The following is a 26,960-nucleotide window of genomic DNA, read 5'->3' as shown; positions in this document are numbered from 1 at the left end:
AGAACAGGTGAAGGATACGAAGGAGTTTCAGTTATAGTTCAGCTGTGATCTTTTGGCATCCGGTGCTCTGCTTTTTCAACGCCGATACCGATTAATCGGCTGGATTTTATATATTTGTAATAATGACAATTGCAACAATACTGAATGAACAATCAAATCAAATGTATTTGATTAGCCCTTCGTATATCAGCTGAAATCTCAAAGTGCTGTACAGAAACCCAGCCTAAAACCCCAAACAGCAAGCAATGCATGTGAAAGAAGCACGGTGGCTAGGAAAAACTCCCTAGGAAAAACTCCCTAGAAAGGCCAAAAACCTAGGAAGAAACCTAGAGAGGAACCAGGCTATGAGGGGTGGCCAGTCCTCTTCTGGCTGTGCTGGGTGGATATTATAACAGAACATGGTCAAGATGTTAAAATGTTCATAAATGACCAGCATGGTCTAATAATCGTAGTTGTCGAGGGTGCAGCAAGCACATCCGGTGAACAGGTCAGGGTTCCGTAGCCGCGGGCAGAACAGTTGAGACTGGAGCAGCAGCATGGCCAGGTGGACTGGGGACAGCAAGGAGTCATCATGCCAGGTAGTCCCGAGGCATGGTCCTAGGGCTCAGGTCCTCCGAGAGAAAGAAAGAAAGAGAGAATTAGAGAGAGCATATTTAAATTCACACAGGACACCGGATAAGACAAGAGAATACTCCAGATGTAACAGACTGACCCTAGCCCCCCGACACATAAACTACTGCAGCATAAATACTGGAGGCTGAGACAGGCTGAGACAGGAGGGATCAGAAGACACTGTGGCCCCATCCGATGATACCCCCGGACAGGGCCAGACAGGCAGGATATAACCCCACCCACTTTGCCAAAGCACAGCCCCCACACCACTAGAGGGATGTCTACAACCACCAACTTACCGTCCGAAGACAAGGCCGAGTATAGCCCACAAAAATCTCCGCCATGGCACAACCCAAGGGGGGGGGCGCCAATCCAGACAGGAAGACCACGTCAGTGACTCAACCCACTCAAGTGACGCACCCCTCCCATGGACGGCATGGAAGAACACCAGTAAGTCAGTGACTCAGCCCCTGTAATAGGGTTAGAGGCAGAGAATCCCAGTGGAAAAAGGGGAACCGGCAAGGCAGAGACAGCAAGGGCGGTTCGTTGGGCGGTTCGTTGCTCCAGCCTTTCCGTTCACCTTCACACTCCTGGGCCAGACTATACTTAATCATAGGACCTACTGAAGAGATAAGTCTTCAGTAAAGACTTAAAGGTCTGCGTCTCTCACTTGGGTAGGCAGACCATTCCATAAAAATGGAGCTCTATAGGAGAAAGCCCTACCTCCAGCCGTTTGCTTAGAAATTCTAGGGACAATTAGGCGGCCTGCGTCTTGTGACCGTAGCGTACGTGTAGGTATGTACGGCAGGACCAAATCGGAAAGATAGGTAGGAGCAAGCCCATGTAATGCTTTGTAGGTTAGCAGTAAAACCTTGAAATCAGCCCTTGCCTTAACAGGAAGCCAGTGTAGGGAGGCTAGCACTGGAGTAATATGATCAAATTTTTTTGGTTCTAGTTAGTGCTAAATACGGCTGCTAGAATCCTAACTGAAGTTTGTTTAGTGCTTTATCCGGGTAGCCGGAAAGTAGAGCATTGCAGTAGTCCAGCCTTGAAGTAACAAAAGCATGGATTAATTTTTCTGCGTCATTTTTGGACAGAAAGTTTATGATTTTTGCAATGTTACGTAGATGGAAAAAAGCTGTCCTTGAAACAGTCTTGATATGTTATTCAAAAGAGAGATCATGGTCCAGAGTAACGCCGCGGTCCTTCACAGTTTTATTTGAGACGACTGTACAACCATCCAGATTAATTGTAAGATTCAACAGAAGATCTCTTTGTTTCTTGGGACCTAGAACAAGCATCTCTGTTTTGTCCGAGTTTAAAAGTAGAAAGTTTGCAGCCATCCACTTCCTTATGTCTGAAACACAGGCTTCTAGCGAGGGCAATTTTGGGGCTTCACCATGTTTCATTGAAATGTACAGCTGTGTGTCGTCCGCATAGCAGTGAAATTTAACATTATGTTTTCGAATGACATCCCCAAGAGGTAAAATATATAGTGAAAACAATAGTGGTCCTAAAACGGAACCTTGAGGAACACCGAAATTTACAATTGATTTGTCAGAGGACAAACCATTCACAGAGACAAACTGATATCTTTCCGACAGATAAGATCTAAACCAGGCCAGAACTTGTCCATGTAGACCAATTTGGGTTTCCAATCTCTCCAAAAGAATGTGGTGATCGATGGTATCAAAAGCGGCACTAAGATCTAGGAGCACGAGGACAGATGCAGAGCCTCGGTCTGACGTCATTAAAAGGTCATTTACCACCTTCACCTTAGCAGTCTCAGTGCTATGATGGGGTATAAAACCAGACTGAAGCGTTTCGTATACATTGTTTGTCTTCAGGAAGGCAGTGAGTTGCTGTGCAACAGCTTTTTCTAAAAATGTTGAGAGGAATGGAAGATTCGATATAGGCCGATAGTTTTTTATAATTTCTGGGTCAAGATTCGGCTTTTTCAAGAGAGGCTTTATTACTGGGTTTGGAGGCCATGATTATTTTCATCATTGTGTCAAGAGATATAGTACTAAAACACTATCTCCCTTGATCCTAGGTCAGAGTTGTGCAGACTCAGGACAATGAAGCTTTGGAGGAATACGCAGATTTAAAGAGGACTCCGTAATTTGCTTTCTAATGATCATGATCTTTTCCTCAAAGTTCATAAATGTATTACTGCTGAAGTGAAAGCCATCCTCCATTTGCGAATGCTGCTTTTTAGTTAGCTTTGCGACAGTATCAAAAATAAATTTCGGATTGTTCTTATTTTCCTCAATTAAGTTGGAAAAATAGGATGATCGAGCAGCAGTGAGGGCTCTTCGATAATGCACGGTACTGTCTTTCCAAGCTAGTCGGAAGACTTCCAGTTTGGTGTGGCGCCATTTCCGTTCCAATTTTCTGGAAGCTTGCTTCAGAGCTTGTGTATTTTCTGTATACCAGGGAGCTAGTTTCTTATGACAGATGTTTTTAGTTTTTAGGGGTGCAACTGCATCTAGGGTATTGCGCAAGGTTAAATTGAGTTCCTCGGTTAGGTGGTTAACTGATTTTTGTCCTCTGACGTCCTTGGGTAGGCAGAGGGAGTCTGGAAGGGCATCAAGGAATCTTTGGGTTGTCTGAGAATTTATAGCACGACTTTTAATGCTCCTTGGTTGGGGTCTGAGCAGATTATTTGTTGCAATTGCAAACGCAATAAAATGGTGGTCCGATAATCCAGGATTATGAGGAAAAACATTAAGATCCACAACATTTATTCCATGGGACAAAACTAGGTCCAGAGTATGACTGTGGCAGTGAGTAGGTCCAGAGACATATTGGACAAAACCCACTGAGTCGATGATGGCTCCGAAAGCCTTTTGGAGTAAGTCTGTGGACTTTTCCATGTGAATGTTAAAGTCACCAAAAATTAGAATATTATCTGCTATGACTACAAGATCCGAAAGGAATTCAGGGAACTCAGTGAGGAACACTGCATATGGCCCAGGAGGCCTGTAAACAGTAGCTATAAAAAGTGAGTGAGTAGGCTGCATAGATTTCATGACTAGAAGCTCAAAAGACGAAAACGTAATTGTTTTTTTTTTTGTAAATTGAAATTTGCTATCGTAGATGTTAGCAACACCTCCGCCTTTGCCGGATGCACGGGGGGTATGGTCACTAGTGTAACCAGGGGGTGAGGCCTCATTTAACACAGTAAATTCATCAGGCTTAAGCCATGTTTCAGTCAAGCCAATCACATCAAGATTATGATCAGTGATTAGTTCATTGACTATAACTGCCTTGGAAGTGAGGGATCTAACATTAAGTAACCCCATTTTGAGATGTGAAGTATCACAATCTCTTTCAATAATGGCAGGAATGGAGGAGGTCTTTATACTATTGAGATTACTAAAGCGAACACCGCCATTTTTAATTTTGCCCAACCTAGATCGAGGCACAGACACGGTCTCAATGGGGAAAGTTGAGCTGACTACGCTGACTGTGCTAGTGGCAGACTCCACTAAGCTGGCAGGCTGGCTAACAGCCTGCTGCCTGGCCTGCACCCTATTTCATTGTGGAGCTAGAGGAGTTGGAGCCCTGTCTATGTTCGTAGATAAGATGAGAGCACCCCTCCAGCTAGGATGGAGTCTGTCACTCCTCAACAGGCCAGGCTTGGTCCTGTTTGTGGGTGAGTCCCAGAAAGAGGGCCAGTTATCTACAAATTCTATCTTTTGGGAGGGGCAGAACACAGTTTTCAACCAGCGATTGAGTTGTGAGACTGCTGTAGAGCTCATCACTCCCCCTAACTGGGAGGGGGCCAGAGACAATTAATCGATGCCGACACATCTTTCTAGCTGATTTACACGCTGAAGCTATGTTGCGCTTGGTGACCTCTGACTGTTTCATCCTAACATCGTTGGTGCCGACGTGGATAACAATATCTCTATACTCTCTACACTCGCCAGTTTTAGTTTTCGCCAGCACCATCTTCAGATTAGCCTTAACGTCGGTAGCCCTGCCCCCTGGTAAACAGTGTATGATCGCTGGATGATTAGTTTTTAGTCTAATACTGCGGGTAATGGAGTCACCAATGACTAGGGTTTTCAATTTGTCAGAGCTAATGGTGGGAGCTGTCGGCGTCTCAGACCCTACAGCGGGAGCAGTAGAGACCAGAGAAGTCTCGGCCTCCGACTCCGACTTCTTAATGGGGAGAACCGGTTGAAAGTTTCTGTCGGCTGAATAAGCGACACCGGTTGAGCATTCCTACAGCGTTTCCCTCCAGAAGCCATGAGAAAGTTGTCCGGCTGCGAGGACCGTGCGAGGGGGTTTATACTAACGTTACTATCTGTACTTGCTGGTGGCACAGACGCTGTTTCATCCTTTCCTACGCTGATATTACCCTTGCCTAACGATTGCGTCTGAAGCTGGGCTTGCAGCACAGCTATCCTTGCCGTAAGGCGATCGTTCTCCTGTATATTATAAGTACAACGACTGCAATTAGAAGGCATCATGTTAATGTTACTTAGCTTCGGCTGTTTGAAGTCCTGACCAACCATGTCCAGATAAAACCTCCGGGGTAAGAAAGTTGAATGAAAAAAGTTGAGTGAGGGTAAAAAGTAAAAATATACGGTAATGAAAAAGTAAAAACCGTCAGGTAGCAAAGTAAGATCGGCAACAAAAACGCACAGCAGCGTAAACAAGTCTGCAAGTTGTGAACACTGAACACTTTTATTTTAACTTAATATAATGCATCAATAAAATCTATTTAGTCTCAAATAAATAATGAAACATGTTCAGTTTGGTTTAAATAATGCAAAAACAAAGTGTTGGAGAAGAAAGTAAAAGTGCAATATGTGCCATGTAAGAAAGCTAATGTTTAAGTTTCTTGCTCAAAACATGAGAACATATGAAAGCTGGTGGTTCCTTTTAACATGAGTCTTCAATATTCCCAGGTAAGAAGTTTTAGGTTGTAGTTATTATAGGACTATTTCTCTCTATACCATTTGCAATTCATATACCTTTGACTATTTAATGTTCTAATAGGTACTTTAGTATTGCCAGCCTAATCTCGAGAGTTGATAGGCTTGAGGTCATAAACAGCGCAATGCTTGAAGAGCTGCTGGCAAACGCAGGAAAGTGCTGTTTGAATGAATGCTTACGAGCCTGCTGCTGCCTACCACCGCTCAGTCAGACTGCTCTATCAAATCAGACTTAATTATAATATAATAACACACAGAAATACGAGCCTTAGGTCATTAATATGGTCAAATCCGGAAACTATAATTTTGAAAACTAAACGTTTATTCTTTCAGTGAAATACGGAACCGTTCCGTATTTTGTCTAACGGGTGGCATCCATAAGCCTAAATATTGCTGTTATATTGCACAACCTTCAATGTTATATCATAATTATGTAACATTCTGGCAAATTAGTTCGCAACGAGCCAGGCGGCCCAAACGGTTGTGTATATACCCTGACTCTGCGTGCAATGAACGCAAGATAAGTGACACAATTTCCCTAGATAATATTGCCTACTAACATGAATTTCTTTTAACTAAATATGCAGGTTGAAAAAAATATACTTCTGTGTATTGATTTTAAGAAAGGCATTGATGTTTATGGTTAGGTACATTTGTGCAACGATTGTGCTTTGTTCGCAAATGCGCTTTTGTTAAATCATCCCCCGTTTGGCAAAGTTGGCTGTCTTTGTTAGGAAGAAATGGTCTTCACACAGTTCGCAACAAGCCAGGGGAGCAAACTGCTGCACTCTGTTGCACAGAACGCAAGAGAAGTGACACAATTTCCCTAGTTAAAAGAAATTCATGTTAGCAGGCAATATTAACAAAATATGCAGGTTTAAAAATATTTACTTGTGTATTGATTTTAAGAAGGGCGTTGATGTTTATGGTTAGGTACACATTGGTGCAACGACAGTGCTTTTTTCGCGAATGCGCTTGTTAAATCAACCGTTTGGCGAAGTAGGCTGTGATTCAATGATAAATTAACAGGCACCGCATCGATTATATGCAACGCAGGACAAGCTAGATAAACTAGTAATATCATCAACCATGTGTAGTTAACTAGTGATTATGTTAAGATTGATTGTTTTTTTATAAGTTTAATGCTAGCTAGCACCTTACCTTGGCTCCTTGCTGCACTCGCATAACAGGTAGTCAGCCTGCCACGCAGTCTCCTCGCGGAGTGCAATGTAATCGGCCATAATCGGTGTCCAAAAATGCCGATTTCCGATTTATGAAAACTTGAAATCGGCCCTAATTAATTGGCCATTCCGATTAATTAGTCGACCTCTACTCTGTATTTGTGTTGATCATACAACAGTGTGGGGAGGTAGGCCTTACAAAATATTTTATTTTAAGGTATACCGGTATAGATTTGTACAATACCGTATAGATAACGATTTATGTTAATACAGTGCTTCTTCACTGTCAGTTTTGTCCTAGTTTGGTTTTGTATAAAGCAAATCAGAATAGAGAGAGCCCATTGAAAGCCCATTAAAACCACTTAGAATGCCTTTGCCGCCATCTTGCATTATTTTCCATTCAGCGCCGGCCGTCGGCTAATCAGCCGGGTCCAGACTCATTTTCAGCCGGCTACTTTTTCCACTTCATATTAACTAGGCTACTTTTTGTTTAAACGTTTTAATTCGCCAGTCCGTCGAGCCCTCTCCCGCTAGAATGATTCAATATGCATCTTCTAGCAATCTGTTGATAGGGTAGGGGCCTGTCAGTCACAAAGCCAGCGATGACAGGGAAACGGTCTGCTGTCTGTCCCGCCTCCCGGTACAATTTGTGTGCGCTGTGGATGGTTGCAGTCAAATTTCTTTACACGGAGGAGGGAGAGCATGATCCTCGTGAATTTACACTTCCGGTGTAATGTAAGTGGGAACGATGAGTCAAAATCAACGACTAATTAGGCTTATTATTGTTTTCTGGCACATTCATTTATTTTCTTTTGTGGTTCACTTTAGCCAGCCATGTGGAGTCGTGGCGCATTGTAGGCCATTTACTGTACTTTTGACTGACAACTGAACAGCAAGTGAGGACTAGTTTTTAAAAGTTGTCGAACTGTCTGAAATAAAGTCGATCCGCTATATCACTTTGCCATTTCATAAATCTTGAAACGTGGTTAGACAGTGCCTTCAGAAAGTATTCATACCCCTTGACTGATTCCACATTTTGTTGTGTTACAGCCTGAATTCAAAATGGATTACATTTGAGGTTTTTGTCACTGGCCTACACACAACACCCCATAATGTCAAAGTGGAATTATGTTTTTAGAACGTTTTACTTAAATCCATGGTATCGCATTGGGACAAGTAAACCAAAGGATTTCCTAGGTTTCCTTTCCTAGGATGTCGGGGCTTGCCAGATAGTGTCGCTAAAGTGAGCGACTCTCATCGGTCAGTGTAGACTACCGATAGAGCGCTGTTCATTTGGCTCCATAATTAGCATATGCTACTGGTAGGCCTAGTCTTTCTGGCGATTATCTGCAGATAAAACATTCAATGAAGATGGTGAATCATCACTGCAGGAACAATAGGTAGTGCAGCGCCTCATTCTTGTCCAACCATGATTAATTAGGGCCCTCGCGGAATCCAGGCATTCAAACGGAATTCAACAATATTCCAAAATCTATTGACCTTAGTCGGGAATCAACTAAATGTATTGAAAATGTAATTTATTTGCTGAAGTTTATCATAAGACATCAACAGAATGCGTCAGTGATTCGTGTTTTCTGCAACTTTCTGAAGAGGCGACGAGAATGGCCCTGTCTGTGTGTGTGCAGTCCTCGTGTCTACCACTGATGCTAATGATAACCTTCTGGTTTTTGGGAAAACCTTTCCTTCTCAATTCATTGTTAACTACAAAGTAAACCATGCCTACCTGGCAGAATATGATTATTTTCATCAATCCTGTGGCCATTTGTTTTGCAAACTCTGCAGTCCTATGAGCACTATAGAAACATTGATAACCAAACAGTCTCTATATTTTTGGTCCACCAGCCACGGTGGCAGGTAGGTTTAAAAAATCTGCAAGTGGAGTTGGGTAAAAAATTGAATTGTCCTTCGCAGTCCTAGGATCATGCACCTCTCATAAGACACATTTAGAATTTTTATTATGCAGAAATGGAAAAAAAAATACCACCGTCAAATACTGCCATAGACACTTTCATATGGCGTGGAGCACAGGGCCTACACCAACACGGCTCCTCCTCGCTTGTCGATCGTGGTACAGTCCAAAATTCACCAGTGAGTGTGTTTTTGAGGCATTCCCTGAGAACAGTCAGTCACCCACCCTAGTCCTTCTACACTCAGATCACCACCCAGAAAAACCTCCCAGACCAGAGGCTAGGAGACAGACGGCAGGTAAGGCTAACCCAGAGAGAGCGGGCGAGAGAGAGAGAGTTCAGGCTAACACCAGATGGATGGAGACTAGCAAAGAAAAGCTGCAGGAAATGGCAGCATTTTTGCTCCTGCGTTTGTTTATGTAATAGGAGCACTGTTTATTTAGGCTCATTGGTCTGTGCAGGCAACCTCTCACTGGATCCACTCCTAACCAGAAACCACAACTACTAGACTAGAGGGACACCAAGGAGAAGACTTTATTTACTGGTGGAGTGAATGAGTGTGTTGATATGAAATGAATGTGAGTTTGATGAACAGATTGCATTGTTGTGTTAATATTGTTGATGTGCAGACATTAGTGGTGGCCTGTCATGGTCTGGATCCTATTCATTAGGCACCAAACAGGGGAAAAAATGACTAAAGCATGGAGGGGCTACCAGAATTATTTTGTTTTTCTTCTGTTGCAAATCATTTTGCTACAGCGTGCGCTAATGAATACAATCCTGAACTGTTTATAGTATGTGTCCAGCAGGTTTGCTGTGTGAGCTGCTGCCTGTCCCGACGTGGTTGCGGAGGAGGAAGTTGCCGTGCCAGTGACCAGTGAGGCCTGCTGTAGGGACCATGTTCTAGAGGCTCACTTCCCTCTCCACTAGCACCTGGAGGTCCGGCTTTGACCCTCTACAATGAACAACGATGATGAATTCTACGACGCCGTAACAGGTGGGTGTCCCTGTCCGCACGGGGGGGGGGCGTACGTAATAGAATGACCTACCAGACCTTCAGAAGTAACCACAAGCCTGTAGGAGAACACGCACACAGAGGGAGAGAACATTGACAGTGTGACTCAGCTTTTTATTTTTATCACTCTTATCAGTTTCCTGTTCAAAGTGGAAGTTCTGAAACGGGAGAAGTTACTTTGTTTTAGCAACGTTCTCAAATACATTTTTATCCCGTTTATACCTAATGAACATGACCCCATTTATTTATTTTTTTGTCTCTGTTTTGGAATGTTTCTCTGACAAATGTCATGGTCAGGACTCAGGAGTTAGAGGTGTGTCTTTGTACTGCACTTCACACTGTGGCCCAGTGCCACACTATATGCTGTAACCTGAGCAGCTTAACTAACAGCTTCAATAACGCAGCGGTCTATTCAGCGTCCGTGATTTTGCCTTTGCCATTAGCAGCAGCGGGGATGTGTGTGCGGTTGTGCATGTGTGAGTGAGAGGGGATGGAAACTACGTGTGAGGTGAACTGCAGAGGGCACGCTGTGTCGTCACGTTATTGTTCCTGACCGTCTCATCCTCTTATCAAATCAAATTTACTTATATGGCCCTTCTTACATCAGCTGATATCAAAAAGTGCTGTACAGAAACCCAGCCTAAAACCCCAAACGGCGAGCAATGCAGGTGTAGAAGCACGCTTATCAATCCCAGATCACATGGCTAGACGTGTTCCGGCTGACTCGGGGGGGCCCCCAATTATTTATTTTACAATGTTAACGGGGCACCACACCTTTTCTCTTTTCCACGCCTACGATGCTTAGTTCAGCGTCAGACAGTGGCTGTCATGTCACAATGTGTATCACGTCCATATTGCAATCAGTTCTGCGGCTCCCCCTCATGTAGTCATTGCTTTGACCTGTAGCCTAATTGCAAGACTGTTTACTTTATGATTATACGGGCATATTAAGCCATTCTATATTAGGTAACCTTGACAGGCAAGGTGAGTTGTGTGCTGTTATAGCCTTTCCTAATTTGTGGCCAACCCTTTAATGTGTGTTAGGCTTGGACTCTGATGAGTCGTATGAAGGCGCGTCGGAGGCCAGTTTTAAAGACGCGGGGGTGTACGACGACGCCCAGAGGAGCAATGGCTCCACGTCACCGGAGAACGGAATCAGGAAGCGCAGGTACGCTCCGATTCCTGCTGTGTCCTCTCCTCCGAGTCTTCTCTCTGTTTCTTTCTCTCTGTCGTCACTCTCTTGCTTTCTGTCACTTTCGCACTCTCTTTATCTTAGTCTCTCACTCTCACCCCTTCCACATTGTTAATAGCTCTAACCCTGGTAGAAGACTGGCCAGTTCTCATGCTCCTGTTAACTCTAACCCAGTCAGTCCGTATGACAACACCCAACAGGTCAGCCTCTACCATCGCGTACTGTATTACCGATAGTCATCATAGGGATACTCCCCTTCCCTCGGATTCTCTGCTAGACACTTAATATGTTGTCTCTGTGTGTGTGTGTGTGTTTTTGACTTTCTCCTCACATCTTTCAGGACAACGCTACCTGCCCCAATGTTCTCCAGGAACAACTTCAGTGTGTGGGGCATTCTGAAGAAATGCATTGGACTGGTAAGGGCTACAGACCGTATTTAAAGAACCACTTCGTGATCACACATGTATATTTTAGACCGCGACGTTCTCTGGGTCTCTACTATGCCAGTGAGTTTGATTTCATCCCACTTGTGTGAAAGTATTTTGCGTTCTAATCTTGCTAATTTTCTGTGTGTGTGTGTGTGTGTGTGTGCAGGAGCTGTCCAAGATCACCATGCCCATCGTGTTCAACGAGCCCCTGAGCTTCCTCCAGCGGATCACAGAGTACATGGAGCACACATACCTCATCAACAAAGCCTGCTCGCTGTCCGACTCCATAGAGCGCATGCAGGTGAGAGACTGAACTGTATCAGAAAATGAAGCTTCTGATAACCCAGTACATGCATATGTAGCTGGATCACAACTAGACTGTGTGTGTGAGCCAGTGAATCCTGTGGCCGACTCCTCCCCTCCGTTCTTCCCAGGCGGTAGCTGCTTTTGCCGTGTCGGCCGTGGCGTCGCAGTGGGACAGGACTGGAAAGCCCTTCAACCCTCTGCTAGGAGAGACCTATGAACTAACGCGGTGAGGGGACAAGACTGCGACGCTCCCTTACAAAGAGTCATAGAGAGGAGTTGTAAAAAGCTGTGTAGCTCTGGACAGTTCCTTCCTTCCTGTCTGACTAGACTGCACACTTTATTGGCCTTTTTAATAGGACATCTTTACCTGCCTTCAACCATGAATTTAACAACACTTGTTTTCCTCTGCTGACTTTATTTTCAGTAGGCTATGATAACAATCTTTGTCTCCTTTTCTCCTCTCCTGCCTACTCTCGCTCGCTCGCTCCCCCACACCCCCCCCCCAGAGAGGACCAGGGCTACAGGCTGATCTCGGAGCAGGTCAGCCACCACCCCCCTGTCAGTGCCTTCCATGCTGAGAGCCTGGTCGGGGACTTTGTCTTCCACGGCTCCATCTACCCCAAACTCAAGTTCTGGGGCAAGAGTGTGGAGGCTGAGCCCAAGGGAACCATCACACTAGAGCTCCTTAAGTGAGTCGTGGGTGGGTGGGTGTCTTTTTAATCTATACCTGGTCATGGGGGTTTTGTTTTGGTTGTTTTCTCTGTGCTTTGTCAAAGTCAGTACCGCTTCAGCTTCTATAATCCTATTTTTCTTTACAAAGTCTCTCTTGTTGTGTGTGTGTGAGCCCATTGCGCTGAGCCTGTGTTTGCTGCCCCTCTCCTCCCCTCCTCTCCCCAGGCACGGTGAGGTCTATACGTGGACCAACCCTTTCTGCTGTGTACACAATGTCATCCTGGGCAAACTGTGGATCGAGCAGTACGGCACTGTAGAAATCCTCAACCACAGGTGAATAAAGGACTGGATATTATAGTTTATCTTATTTTACCTTCAATTCCTGGTTTGGAAGCATACAGATGTGTATATATCCACCACTTTCAGCATAGCAGACTTAGGGGTCAATCTTAACTTCCATTTAGGTCAAATGTTCACTTAATCATGCATTGAAGCCAATGGGAAACCAAGTGAAAAATGTGTCTTATGTGGTAGTTAGGATTCGCCCTTTATTTTGTATTTGTACAGACAGTAGTTGAGCCATAGTGGTGTATGGAGTGAAGACAGTAGTTGAGCCATAGTGGTGTATGGAGTGAAGACAGTAGTTGAGCCATAGTGGTGTATGGAGTGAAGACAGTAGTTGAGCCATAGTGGTGTATGGAGTGAAGACAGTAGTTGAGCCATAGTGGTGTATGGAGTGAAGACAGTAGTTGAGCCATAGTGGTGTATGGAGTGAAGACAGTAGTTGAGCCATAGTGGTGTATGGAGTGAAGACAGTAGTTGAGCCATAGTGGTGTATGGAGTGAAGACAGTAGTTGAGCCATAGTGGTGTATGGAGTGAAGACAGTAGTTGAGCCATAGTGGTGTATGGAGTGAAGACAGTAGTTGAGCCATAGTGGTGTATGGAGCGAAGACAGTAGTTGAGCCATAGTGGTGTATGGAGCGAAGACAGTAGTTGAGCCATAGTGGTGTATGGAGCGAAGACAGTAGTTGAGCCATAGTGGTGTATGGAGCGAAGACAGTAGTTGAGCCATAGTGGTGTATGGAGCGAAGACAGTAGTTGAGCCATAGTGGTGTATGGAGCGAAGACAGTAGTTGAGCCATAGTGGTGTATGGAGCGAAGACAGTAGTTGAGCCATAGTGGTGTATGGAGCGAAGACAGTAGTTGAGCCATAGTGGTGTATGGAGCGAAGACAGTAGTTGAGCCATAGTGGTGTATGGAGCGAAGACAGTAGTTGAGCCATAGTGGTGTATGGAGCGAAGACAGTAGTTGAGCCATAGTGGTGTATGGAGCGAAGACAGTAGTTGAGCCATAGTGGTGTATGGAGCGAAGACAGTAGTTGAGCCATAGTGGTATAGCATGGTTTGTCTTTCCTCCTCATTGTTCTCGTTCCTTTCTGTCCTGAGCAGTACTGGAGATAAGTGTGTGCTGAACTTCAAGCCGTGTGGCATGTTTGGGAAGGAGCTGCACAGAGTGGAGGGCTACATTCAGGATAAGAGGTATGTGGAGGTATTGGCATCATTCTGATACAACGACTACGGCTTACTTCTCTGGTCCTGAATTCACTGGTCCAGTTTTAAGTGTTTGGTGACACTTTTGCCTGGGTCGTGTTCGGTAAGGTTTCTAAATGTTTTCTCCCTGCTAAACACGGCCCTGGTGGGTATAATAAATAATATCTTCCATTTAAGAGACTCCAAAGCGACTTAGTCATGCGTGCATATATATTTTACGAATGGGTGGCCCTGGGAATCAACCCACATTCCTGGGGTTGAAAGTGCCATACTCTACCAACTAAGCCGTACAGGACACACAATGATAGCCCAGTATCGTTCTGTCAGTACAGCAGTATTTGGTTGCTGATGTCTCCTCCCATCTCTGTCCCTGGCAGCAAAAAGAAGCTTTGTGTGATCTATGGGAAGTGGACTGAGTGTATGTGGAGCATGGACCCCCAGACGTACGAGTCCAACAAGAAGGCTGAGAAGAAGGCAGACTCTAAGAAACAGAAGAGTCCGGTGAGTGGGCGTCTCACAACATGGAGTAAATGATATGTATTTTTTTATTTGTTTTATCAGGAAAGATAACAAGTCATACACGTCATCGTCAACATAAAGAATTAAATAAAATTGGAAACCAGTGGAAAAAACACACACACATGCCTACACACATGCATACATGTACACGCATCAACAACTCAGAATCCAGAGAATTAATTTCAGAATACTAACGTAGAGCTTGCTTTATTTGCACACAGTATAGCCTGGTCGCCCCCAGTGGTCCACCTCCCTGCAAGTTATTTTCAAAGCAGATTGAGCCTAATGGTCTGTGTGGCGAAACGTTAGTGGTTTCTTACCCAATCAATTACTGGGAGGTTATAGATATGGAGTGTGTGTCTCTCATTGCTTTCATTTACTTCTCTTGATAACTCTCCTCTGATTTTGATTTCCTGATCATTCTGGCAGCATGCCATGACGTTATGTCAAGGTAAAAAAAAAACGTAGTCTACGGTAGGTCACTGTTGGTAGTCTGTAGCCCCTATGTATGTTCTATATATGGGTCTTTCTATAAATGATGGGGCCAATGTGTGACATTGGATTAACACTTAATGGTTTGAAACAAAAATAAAAAAGATTTATGCAGTTCGTGTATTTAGAGAAATAAAAATGAATTGATGCCAAATTAGCCCGTAACTCCACCGAACAACAACATAGGCCTGGGACTATATATCCTTTAAAATGTGTCATTTTAATAGCTTTATCACCAGATTATATCGTGAATAGGGCTGGGCATCATATCGAGTTAACTCAAATGTATAAAGTGGTGCGGATTTCCAAATGCCTGTATTGCAAGTATCTTGTTTTTTTGGTTTGTTTTTATGAGGGTTTATGTCCGCTTGTTCTCATGTCTTTTTGATCTCGTCTCCCTCACTCTTTCCGTGCTTTGCAGTGTGCACCTTCCAGGACACACAACAAGCCCCTGCCACTCACCACAACAGAGATCGCCTCTTGCTCTCTCATAAGAAGCATTCCCCAAACCAAACTTGTGGTTTGGTCCAACAGAATCGGTCATATGGACACCGAAACACATTGAGACATTATTTTACTGTTACAGAGGAGAACTTCACCTTTCTAACGCCCTCTTTGTCTTGACTCCCAAAATGACGCACTGAGCAGACTACTAAACTGGAGTATTAATGAACATTGATTCTGGAAAACGCTCGGTTTCTGTTGGCACAACATTACGGTACCAAGTAACCTAAGGCTAGCAGCATTTTAGCCACAAAATGATATGTGCTAGCTGTTTAGTCTGTTTTTTTTAAATGTATAATGGGCTTAAAAAGCATTTATGAGGAATTGACAACTCGTTCTCATTCTGAGAAATAAGCATATTCTTATCCAGATAGGTAGACGACTTGATTTCAACATCTAAACAAAGTGAACAGGCTAGCATGCTGTACACAGGTGAAGGACAGGAGGTTATGTTCATAGCAGTTCAACTGTTCTACCTAGTTAGCTAGCTAATATAGATCGAAGTTGGCTAGTCTCAGGGTTGCCATGGTCAGCTACAATTTCTAGCCCAATGACCACTCAAAACTAGGCCTGAAAACTAGTCCCCCAAAAAATGTTTTTGCAGCAAGAGAGGAGTTGGCGCGTTTATCCAATAGGAAAACTATTGGTTCATCACACCAAGTGATTTAATCTGAACTGTCGAAGTGATTGATAGTGAATGGTTAAGATGTAGGATATATTTTTTTCATTACACCTCAAACATAATGTTAATAAAACACATGTTCAACTGAAAATCAAAAAGCCCCAAGTTTGCTTTTTGGCTAATTTTATTTTATAACAAAATTTGAATTAATGTTTGGCTCCAGCCCGATGTCCCAGTAATCCATCCCTCTGTAGCAAGATGGAAAGGAGAGAGAGGGAGGAGATCCATCATGAGTCCAGTACATTAAGAGTTTTATTCTACTAATTAATCAATAACTGCTATTATAATTTGATAGTCAGTAATGAAGTTAATCTGTTCCTCTGACTTCAACTTTCTAGCAAATGTTAGCTAGCCTGCTACTACCTACAGGGCTCGAATCTAACTTTTTTTCATCACTGTCTCGAATTGTCCCAAATTTAAGATGAACCGTTCCAAATTACATTTGAAATGTTTTGATATGCCAACATGGGTCTACTCTAGGACCTAGGTCATTCAGTGATAAAAAATAATGTGAGTAGCCTGCTACTGAAATAGATAAAAGGGGACTGTCAATTGAGCCAGAAATTCACATTAAAAAAAGCATTAAAAAAGACATAATATTTATATCCATATTTATATTTGCATAAATGCACATAATTAGCCTGCATGTAAAAGTGTAGCTAATGAGACTTATTTTTTTTTTAATTACATAAATATAGGCTAAATGGCAGTCATGTTTGACAATTTTAATGTAGTATAATTAAAATCTTGATTCTGTTGACACACTCGAGGCACAGTTCATTCAGATCAAATGGTCGAGTGGAGAGAGGGAGAGGGAGGGAGAGAGGGAGAGAGAGAGGCCAATGCACCCGTCCTCCCCAACACTCACACACTCACTCAGAAACTGCCTGATAGCCAGCAGAAGCGGGTCACAGTGAAATTAATAGATTTAAAAAATAAAAGATGCCATGGCAGCCGCGGTTTAATTTAGAAGTAGACCAAAACAACGCAACCCGCGACCAATACATTTTCACCTGCAACGTTGTTTTCAAAATAGACCAATTTGGCAGGAAAACTATAGACATGGCAACCCTTGCTAGACTTGAAGTATAAAGATTAAGCTGGCTCATTAGTAAGTTGGCTTGTGCATGAGAGACCTGTGTTAATTTTCCATAATGCATTCAGTCATTATGGAAAATTCTATGTGGATGGTTCTGGTTAAATTTGTAACAAAAATGGCATTTTCATAAAAAGCAATGTCAATGATTAGTGCACAAAGGCAAGTTTAAACTATTTTGATAAGTGAGTCTTATGGTTGTGGAAGGCTTATATTTAGCCTAGATATAATTTTACAAGCCCTGAATTAATTTAATTACTGCGGACTGTTTTTAAATGCTGTATGTTGACCTTAAGCCCACTTGGCTACTAGGTAATTTGTCATTCTAATATCCAAAATAATGGAAAGGAATATAGCGTTGGGTGTTGTGCAATAGTCTATCCAACACAATTGCACACAGTAAACTGTCAAACCTGAGGCACAGAAATGTATGAAAACATTCAGTCATTACCTTGACAATTTCTCTGTGAAATCGAACAAGATCCTGCTGTAAATCAAGCAGACGACACATAATCGACATCAATTTACTAGGGATATTAGATCCAGCGTGGATCACGGCACAACTGTCTTCACCGACGTAATGAATGGGACGCCAAAATATTCTGGACGTTCTTTGCAAACACGTTTTCCCCTCACTGTAGCTGTTTGTCACCCGACAAGTATTCTGCATAATTATTGAAGAACCACGTTGATGACCGTATTGATATTGGTTTTAAGTTTAAGGTGACTTTCGGTTAGAAGCATTTGATTTTTACTAACCCAGACATTATCTTGGATTTGTGTGCCCATGAAAACTGATTTCACGCCGTAACTTAAGGACACTAAATATTACGTAGTCACAGTGCATTTAAAAATAATGATATTTAACCTTTATTTATCTGGGCTGGTCATTTAAGAACAAATTCTTATTTACAATGACAGCCTATCCCGGCCAAACCTGGACGCCGCTGGGCCAATTGTGCGCTGCCCTATGGCACTCCCAATCACGGCCGGTTGTGATACAGCCTGGAACGGAACCGGGGTCTGTAGTGACACCTCTAGCACTCAGATGCAGTGCCTTAGACCGCTGCGCCACTCGGGAGCCCGGGCATTTGCGAGATCTCGATGCAAAAAAAAAACTGTCCAACGACAAGATCCAGGATTATTTATTTATTTTTAACCCCTTTTTCTCCCCAATTTCGTGATATCCAATTGTGATCCAATTCTGATCTTGACTCACCCTAACCCGGTTGACGCTGGGCCAATTGTGCGCCGCCCTATGGGAGACTCCTGGTCACGTCCAGTTGTGACACAGTCTGGCATCGAGCCCGGCTCCCCCCCTTATCTTAATGTATTGACATTAACAAAATTGGCAGATTATTATCGATGACTTATCAACAGCGGAAACAAGTTGTCCACCGCAGAAAATCCTCGCTGGTACCCTAGTTTCTAGAAAGACCCATATAGTAAACCAGTGGTACCCTAGTTTCTAGAAAGACCCATATAGTGAAAACTATGTTCATTTCAGTATTCTGTTTGTAGTAGACATAGTATACTTAAGGTACACGAAGTAAACATCCTTATAATTTCTGATGTTTTTTTTTTGTTGCTTTATTCATGAGGAAAAATACACATTTCATTTGATTTTGTTAAAAGGGCTATTTATATCAGACGTGTGTCTGCGCGCGTCGGTGTGGTCTGTGTGTACCTGTACACAGGAGGAGCCTGAGGGGGTAGACGGCGACGATGCAGACAACATGCCTGAGGTCCTGGAGACGGTAGCTGTAATCCCTGGCAGCACCCTGCTGTGGAGGATATCGTCACGACCCCAACACTCTGCTAAGGTAACGCACGCCGGCGTGTAAACAAAGAAACGTGTACATTCACATGCTCATACACACATACAAGTTAAGCGTATACCCAACATCATACACACTATTTTCTTCTACCATTTACCTACAGTAAATTGGGTTTTCCCTGATTGCATTGTACAGTCGTGGCCAAAAGTTTTGAGAATGACACAAATATTAATTTCCACAAGGTTTGCTGCTTCAGTGTCTTTAGATATTTTTGTCAGATGTTACTATGGAATACTGAAGTATAATTACAAGCATTTCGTAAGTGTCAAAGGCTTTTATTGACAATTACATGAAGTTGATGCAAAGAGTCAATATTTGCAGTGTTGACCCTTCTTTTTAAAGATCTCTGCAATCCGCCCTGGCATGCTGTCAATTACCTTCTGGGCCACATCCTGACTGGCAGCCCATTTTTGCATAATCAATGCTTAAGAGTTTGTCAGAATTTGTGGGTTTTTGTTTGTCTACTCGCCTCTTGAGGATTGACCACAAGTTCTCAATGGGATTAAGGTCTGGGGAGTTACCTGACCATGGACCCAAAATATCGATGTTTTGTTCCCCGAGACACTTAGTTATCACTTCTGCCTTATGGCAAGGTGCTGCATCATGCTGGAAAAGGCATTGTTTGTCACCAAACTGTTCCTGGATGGTTGGGAGAAGTTGCTCTCGGAGGATGTGTTGGTACCATTCTTTATTCATGGCTGTGTTCTTAGGCAAAATTGTGAGGGAGCCCACTCCTTTGGCTGAGAAGCAACCCCACACATGAATGGTCTCAGGATGCTTTACTGTTTGTATGACACAGGACTGATGGTAGCGCTCACCTTGTCTTCTCCGGACAAGCTTTTTTCCGGATGCCCCAAACAATCGGAAAGGGGATTCATCAGAGAAAATGACTTTACCCCAGTCCTCAGCAGTCCAATCCCTGTACCTTTTGCAGAATATCAGTCTGTCCCTGATGTTTTTCCTGGAGAGAAGTGGCTTTTTGCTGCCCTTCTTGACACCAGGCCATCCTCCAAATGTCTTCGCCTCACTGTGCGTGCAGATGCACTCACACCTGCCTGCTGCCATTCCTGAGCAAGCTCTGTACTGGTGGTGCCCCGATCCCGCAGCTGAATCAACTTTAGGAGACGGTCCTGGTGCTTGCTGGACTTTCTTGGGCGCCCTGAAGCCTTCTTCACAACAATTGAACCGCTCTCCTTGAAGTTCTTGATGATCCGATAAATGGTTGATTTAGGTGCCTGTGAAGCCCTTTGTGTGCTAAGCAATGATGACGGCACGTGTTTCCTTGCAGGTAACCATGATTGACAGAGGAAGAACAATGATTCCAAGCACCACCCTCCTTTTGAAGCTATTCGAACTCATTTAGCATGACAGAATGATCTCCAGCCTTGTCCTCGTCAACACTCACACCTGTGTTAATGAGAGAATCACTGACATGATGTCAGCTGGTCCATTTGTGGCAGGGCTGAAATGCAGTGGAAATGTTTTTTGGGGATTCAGTTAATTTGCATGGCAAAGAGGGATTTTGCAATTCATCGGATCACTCTTCATAACATTCTAAGGTATATGCAAATTGCCATCATGCAAACTGAGGCAGCAGACTTTGTGAAAAATAATATTTGTCATTCTCAAAACATTTGGCCACGACTGTATATATAACATTTGTTGCTATTTTCTTTGCTTATGACATGCAATGTGTTTTGATGTGCTGTTTCTTATGCCGGTCCCAAGTGGCCAATAGATCAATTACCTGTGATCACCTAGGCACAGGTGTGTCGGATATTTAAATGCTTCTCCTCCACACACTGATGAAGGCCTAAGCCGATACCCGTTGGTGTATTTTAATAATGACTTGGCCCATAAATAAAGGCTTTTTAATTTTCAAACCCACACGAGTGCCTGGACTCGTACTCAGTACCCATTTGTGGTTATAATTTTGCCTTTTTCTTTTCAATTACTATTCCCCTCCAAGAGCACCTGTGGTTGTTCTGGAATACCTGAAGCACTCCTACTTAAGTTTATATATATATACACACACATCGATTTTGATGGTGTTAATTCTGTAGGATATTGTTTTTCCAGATGTATAACTTCACTAACTTTGCCATGTCGCTGAATGAGCTGGAGCCTGGTATGCAGGCCACCCTGGCCCCCACAGACTGCCGCCTGCGGCCCGACATCAGAGCCATGGAGAACGGAGACATGGGTAATAGTCTTTCTGCTACATCCTCACACTTGCTAGACGATGCTGCCCTCTAGCATTCCCTTTGGGTGGTGCATTCACATGTTCTATTTGTGTTCAGATTCCTTTCTTTGTGTGTGTGGGTGGGTGTATTAGAGAGGCTGGTTTATTGAAGTTAGGGTTGTCAGCTTTTAATTACAGAATAATACAGTGGTCAGGAGGGCCATGTATCAAATAGGTAATAGAAGATCCTATGTTCTTGTTTGTGCAGATCAAGCCAGTCGAGAGAAGGAGAGGCTGGAGGAGAAACAGAGGTCGGCGCGGAAAGACCGTTCCAAGGTCGAGGAGGAATGGTCCACTCGGTGAGAACTTGGGTGTCCTCGCATTTCAAGATAAATATTTTTTTCATTTTTGTGTATGTATGTATGTATGTATGTATGTATGTATGTATGTAAGTAAGTAAACCATAATTGTGTCTTCCAGATGGTTCCAGTCAGGTACAAACCCCTACACGTCCTCTCAGGACTGGCTCTACACAGGGGGCTACTTTGATAGGAAATACTCTGACCTTCCTGATATCTACTGATCCAGGGGGGGTTCTATGAACACCTACTGAACCACCCCTTCAAACCCCCCCCCCCCGCCCCGCCAGTCCCCTGGCACGCCCCTGTTCTAAGCACCACACGGTCTCCCGTTGGAACTCTGAAGCGGCCATAGCCTCTCCTTGTACAACACATGCGTCTGTGTTAGCACAACCCTCCCCTCCCCAGTCTCCTGACGGTGATGAAAGGGAACAGTCAACGGTGAAATCAGGGATGTGAATGCTCCTTTGACTGATAACTGGTTTGGAGATTCTTTGGGACATGTTGGTGGCAGCACAGGCGGATGCAGACATGAACAGAGACTGGAGGAGACTGTTTAGTTCTTGAACAGGAGTGCATTGTGGGTACCCCTCCCTCCTCCCTATCAGACCTGGGTTGAATACCTATTTCAAATATTCAAAATACTTGAGCTTGATTTAAATTGTTTGGCATGTGGAGTTTGCACTTTTGGAATTATTCCATTGGTTCCATTGCACCTGACAAGCTAAACAAAGCACACCTGGAGTATTCCGCCCAGGTCTGGCTGTCCCCTATATACGTCCAGAGGGCAAGCTTCTCATCACTGTAATGTAACCTGTATGTATAGAGAAGAAGAATGATCATATGACCATATAGGCCAATCACACACATCTAGCCACATTGGCCACTGCTCACATTGGCCACTGCTCAGTCTGTGAATACAGCCCCTGATTCAGGCAGTCGGCTAGTAATTCCCCCATCACAAAATATTCCTTTTGTTACTCTTCTGCATGGCTTTTGGCTAGCTAGCTGACAGTGTTAGCGACCCCTGGCTCTGTGGCGGTGGGCCTACCTTACGTTCGGCCCGGCTGCTGCTGTTTACCTAGTCTGTCAATTTAGAGTGTTCTCGTAATGAGTAAGAACATAACAAGGAGCGTTAATAAGATTATAAGACGAGTATAATGGGTACCAGAGGAGGCTGGTGGGAGGAGCTATAGGAGGAAGAGCTCATTGTAATGGCTGGAATGGAATTAATGGAACGGTATCAAACGCGTCGAGCATATGGAAATCACGTTTGACTCCATTCCAGACGTTACAATGAGCCCGTTGTCCTATAGCTCCTCCCACTAGCCTCCACTAGAGTGTGTGTGGCTCTGTGTGTGTGGCTCTGTGTGTGTGGCTCTGGTGGCTCTGTGTGTGTGTGTGTATTGAATGACTGTAGTGATTTGTACAGAATCTTAAGCCATATGGTTCCTTTTAACTACAGGTATAACTGGCAAGGGTGGTTTGCTGTGCAGTCATTGGCTATGAATAAATGAATTGATAATTGTTACCTCAAGAACTAAATAATAGTTATCGCCAGAGCATGATAAAGCCTTTTTCATGTAAGATATACATGTATGTAAATACCTACTTTTATCAATATAGCTAGCTAATCGTCATAATACTGTCCAACCAGCTCAAAGTGAATTTGGAATTGAATGGAATTATAGCCGATATGAAGTAGACGTCATTGTGTAATATTACCAGCTTCCCTTGTAAGCATATTGTTGCCTTCCTCGTGTTAGGAACTCTTTGTGGCTTTAAACCACACTCTCTCACATCACCAATCTCTTTCACAATGATGAGCCACTATGTCTAAGTTCTTATTTATAAGAGACTGTGACATTTCTTTTTTTTTTTTTTTAAACAAACTCATGAAATATACGATAGGGGTATATATTTATTTTGGGGGGGTGGATTCATGTGCAGTTAATTGTACTGCGGTAAACATTTAGCCTTGTAGATTAGATCTGCATGCATGAATCCGTGTAAACCAACGCGTTTCTGCTCTGGAGGACTTTCAAAGTCTGTCTAGTAAAACATGTCATGTTGACCATTGGGAATGCTCTTCCTGTGAGTTCAAACAATCTCTTGACGTGATACGATATTGAAATATAGGGGGATTTAGTTTGGATTTACCATGTTACTGTGCTTTTGAAACGACAGCCGAAATCTATGCAACCAACCAATAGCGCTTAGTGTCTCTGTATACCTTTACATGTATAATAGTACACATAAATACTTTAGTTTTGTCATCGGCCGGCAAACCGAAATTTAGATGACTGTATTGGCAGCTTACTTGACTGTAGATGAGCCCATCTCATAAGTGATTGTGTCCATTTGGTCTGTGGATCACCATGGTAGAAGTCTCTAAGTAAGATGACTGTATTGACAGCTTACTTGACTGTAGATGAGCCCATCTCATAAGTGATTGTGTCCATTTGGTCTGTGGATCACCATGGTAGAAGTCTCTAAGTAAGATGACTGTATTGACAGCTTACTTGACTGTAGATGAGCCCATCTCATAAGTGATTGTGTCCATTTGGTCTGTGGATCACCATGGTAGAAGTCTCTAAATAAGATGACTGTATTGGCAGCTTACTTGACTGTAGATGAGCCCATCTCATAAGTGATTGTGTCCATTTGGTCTGTGGATCACCATGGTAGAAGTCTCTAAGTAAGATGACTGTATTGGCAGCTTACTTGACTGTAGATGAGCCCATCTCATAAGTTATTGTGTCCATTTGGTCTGTGGATCACCATGGTAGAAGTCTCTAAGTAAGATGACTGTATTGACAGCTTACTTGACTGTAGATGAGCCCATCTCATAAGTGATTGTGTCCATTTGGTCTGTGGATCACCATGGTAGAAGTCTCTAAGTAAGATGACTGTATTGACAGCTTACTTGACTGTAGATGAGCCCATCTCATAAGTGATTGTGTCCATTTGGTCTGTGGATCACCATGGTAGAAGTCTCTAAATAAGATGACTGTATTGGCAGCTTACTTGACTGTAGATGAGCCCATCTCATAAGTGATTGTGTCCATTTGGTCTGTGGATCACCATGGTAGAAGTCTCTAAGTAAGATGACTGTATTGGCAGCTTACTTGACTGTAGATGAGCCCATCTCATAAGTGATTGTGTCCATTTGGTCTGTGGATCACCATGGTAGAAGTCTCTAAGTAAGATGACTGTATTGACAGCTTACTTGACTGTAGATGAGCCCATCTCATAAGTGATTGTGTCCATTTGGTCTGTGGATCACCATGGTAGAAGTCTCTAAGTAAGATGACTGTATTGACAGCTTACTTGACTGTAGATGAGCCCATCTCATAAGTGATTGTGTCCATTTGGTCTGTGGATCACCATGGTAGAAGTCTCTAAGTAAGATGACTGTATTGACAGCTTACTTGACTGTAGATGAGCCCATCTCATAAGTGATTGTGTCCATTTGGTCTGTGGATCACCATGGTAGAAGTCTCTAAGTAAGATGACTGTATTGGCAGCTTACTTGACTGTAGATGAGCCCATCTCATAAGTGATTGTGTCCATTTGGTCTGTGGATCACCATGGTAGAAGTCTCTAAGTAAGATGACTGTATTGGCAGCTTACTTGACTGTAGATGAGCCCATCTCATAAGTGATTGTGTCCATTTGGTCTGTGGATCACCATGGTAGAAGTCTCTAAGTAAGGAGTGTAAAGATGAATTGACAGTTTAGAGCAATTTGATCTTGATTATTTGTGCCTCTCGCCCCAGTTTGCTACTTATTTTATTATTTAGCCTGACACGTCACAAAATGTACGTCTATTGCTTTAACAAATGTATTTTTCTTTGTGGAATTGCTGGTGGTTTGAGAAATGGGCAACGGAATGTGGCAAAAAAGAAATGGCGAACCAAGAAGCCTTGCGTTGTGTCTTAGGTTGATTGATGTGTTTCCCCATGGTTATACTTAGTGCCTAAATTTAAGTAAGCCAATTTTCCGAAACATTGTTTTTTCATACCTGCATTTCATTTAATATTTAAGGTGTTTTTAGTTTTATCAGAACAGAGTTTTTGACGCATTTGTTTTTGTAACCCATCTCTCTATACAGTACTTTATTATTGTCAATAACACTTTGAAATGTTTAGGTCAGAAGTGTCCGTTTTCACCGTGTGTACAGGAAATGTATGTAAAACTGATCACTACTTCTGGTTGTGTTCACACACTTCGTCACATTTCATCTAATTTGTTAGCTAGCAACTTTAAGACTAATGCACCAACATTAAAAAAAGTAGGTTTTAACTTGCTTTGTGTGGTGTTTTATTTGTGTAAGAGTAGCTTATACACTGAGTGTACAAATCATTAGGAATGTCAGTCTGTCTTTCCATGACACAGCTTTCACCTGGATTTTCCTGGTCAGTCTATCCCTTATTGATGTCACTTGTTAAAATCCACTTCAATCATTGTAGATGAAGTGGAGGAGACGGGTTAAATAATTATTTCAAGCCTTGAGACAATTGTTTATGTGTGCAAGACAGATTTTAAGTTCCCTTTGAATGGGGTATGGTGGCAGGCGCAACAGTTTCCTGTGTCAATCAAGAATGGTCCACCACCCAAAGGACATCCAGCCAACTTGACACAACTGCATTGGAGTCAACATGGGCCAGCATCAATGTCGAATGCTTTCGACACCTTGAAGAGGCCATACCCTGATGAATTGAGGCTGTTCTGAGGGCGAAAAGGGGGTGCAACTCAATATTAGGAAGATGTTCCTAATGTTTTGTACGCCGTGTAAGTTGCATTTGACCATTTTGAAAATCCTCTGCAAGTTGAAAATCCTTGACTTTCAAATCTTTTCCCCTGTCTCAGAGGTGTTTAGTACAGTGGAATCACAAGCAAATATCATATTTTGTGCAATTGATTTTTATTTTATTTATAGTATTTAAATAAACCTTTGGTGAGAACATTATTCCAGATGTTTTATTTTGAGATGGGAATATTTGTGTAATTTCTGTACTTTGGAGAGCTTGCTATTTTATGGGCAACATCTAATGAAAACCTAATTATAGTTTAACTATGTGCTTTTTATTTTACAATAATATTGAATATTAAGTGAACTTCTGTAAAGAAACTCAAAAGGAAAGATTCATCCATGTTGAATGTTATATCGAATTTGTGCATCACTGAGCAATGTTCTATCGATTTTCCCAGGGTCATATGTTTTTGGCTGATAGCACATCGCTCAGATATGCACAAATATGATATAACATTCAAAATGGGTGAGTCTTTCCTTTTAATTCAAATCAAATGTTTGTCACAAGCTGAATACAAATTCAGTAAAAAATGTAAATGGGGTGGATAGTGCAAATAGTCTGGGTAGCCATTTGATTAGCTGTTCAGTCTTATGGCTTGGGGGTAGAAGCTGTTAAGAAGCCTTTTGGACCTAGACTTG

The 26,960-nt window shown here is 42.9% G+C and overlaps 1 protein-coding gene across 4 annotated transcripts in view; it reads left to right on the top strand.

The window, feature by feature from the left end:
• The window catches only part of LOC115166256 (oxysterol-binding protein-related protein 2), a 44,593-nt gene extending 18,783 nt beyond the window's left edge, over positions 1 to 25,810 (top strand). Inside the window, exons 1-14 of one of the 4 annotated variants that reach the window (XM_029720090.1) lie at positions 9,006 to 9,248; positions 9,466 to 9,667; positions 10,730 to 10,853; positions 11,218 to 11,293; positions 11,472 to 11,606; positions 11,740 to 11,837; positions 12,118 to 12,300; positions 12,509 to 12,616; positions 13,733 to 13,822; positions 14,212 to 14,335; positions 18,825 to 18,950; positions 21,045 to 21,168; positions 21,416 to 21,506; positions 21,628 to 25,810. In XM_029720090.1, the coding sequence (XP_029575950.1) occupies positions 9,631 to 9,667; positions 10,730 to 10,853; positions 11,218 to 11,293; positions 11,472 to 11,606; positions 11,740 to 11,837; positions 12,118 to 12,300; positions 12,509 to 12,616; positions 13,733 to 13,822; positions 14,212 to 14,335; positions 18,825 to 18,950; positions 21,045 to 21,168; positions 21,416 to 21,506; positions 21,628 to 21,730 (1,419 nt within the window). In that variant the 5' untranslated portion in view covers positions 9,006 to 9,248; positions 9,466 to 9,630 and the 3' untranslated portion in view covers positions 21,731 to 25,810. Of the gene's footprint in view, positions 1 to 9,005; positions 9,249 to 9,465; positions 9,668 to 10,729; positions 10,854 to 11,217; positions 11,294 to 11,471; positions 11,607 to 11,739; positions 11,838 to 12,117; positions 12,301 to 12,508; positions 12,617 to 13,732; positions 13,823 to 14,211; positions 14,336 to 18,824; positions 18,951 to 21,044; positions 21,169 to 21,415; positions 21,507 to 21,627 lie in introns of those variants that run through there. The other 3 variants (XM_029720087.1, XM_029720088.1, XM_029720089.1) reach the window with 3 other exon arrangements.
• The last annotated feature ends 1,150 nt before the right edge of the window (positions 25,811 to 26,960 follow it).

Source organism: Salmo trutta, chromosome 28, assembly GCF_901001165.1.
Source record: "Salmo trutta chromosome 28, fSalTru1.1, whole genome shotgun sequence".
NCBI classification, from domain to species: domain Eukaryota; kingdom Metazoa; phylum Chordata; class Actinopteri; order Salmoniformes; family Salmonidae; genus Salmo; species Salmo trutta.
Note: the sequence above shows the minus strand (reverse complement) of the source record. Positions and strands in the feature narration are given on the sequence as shown.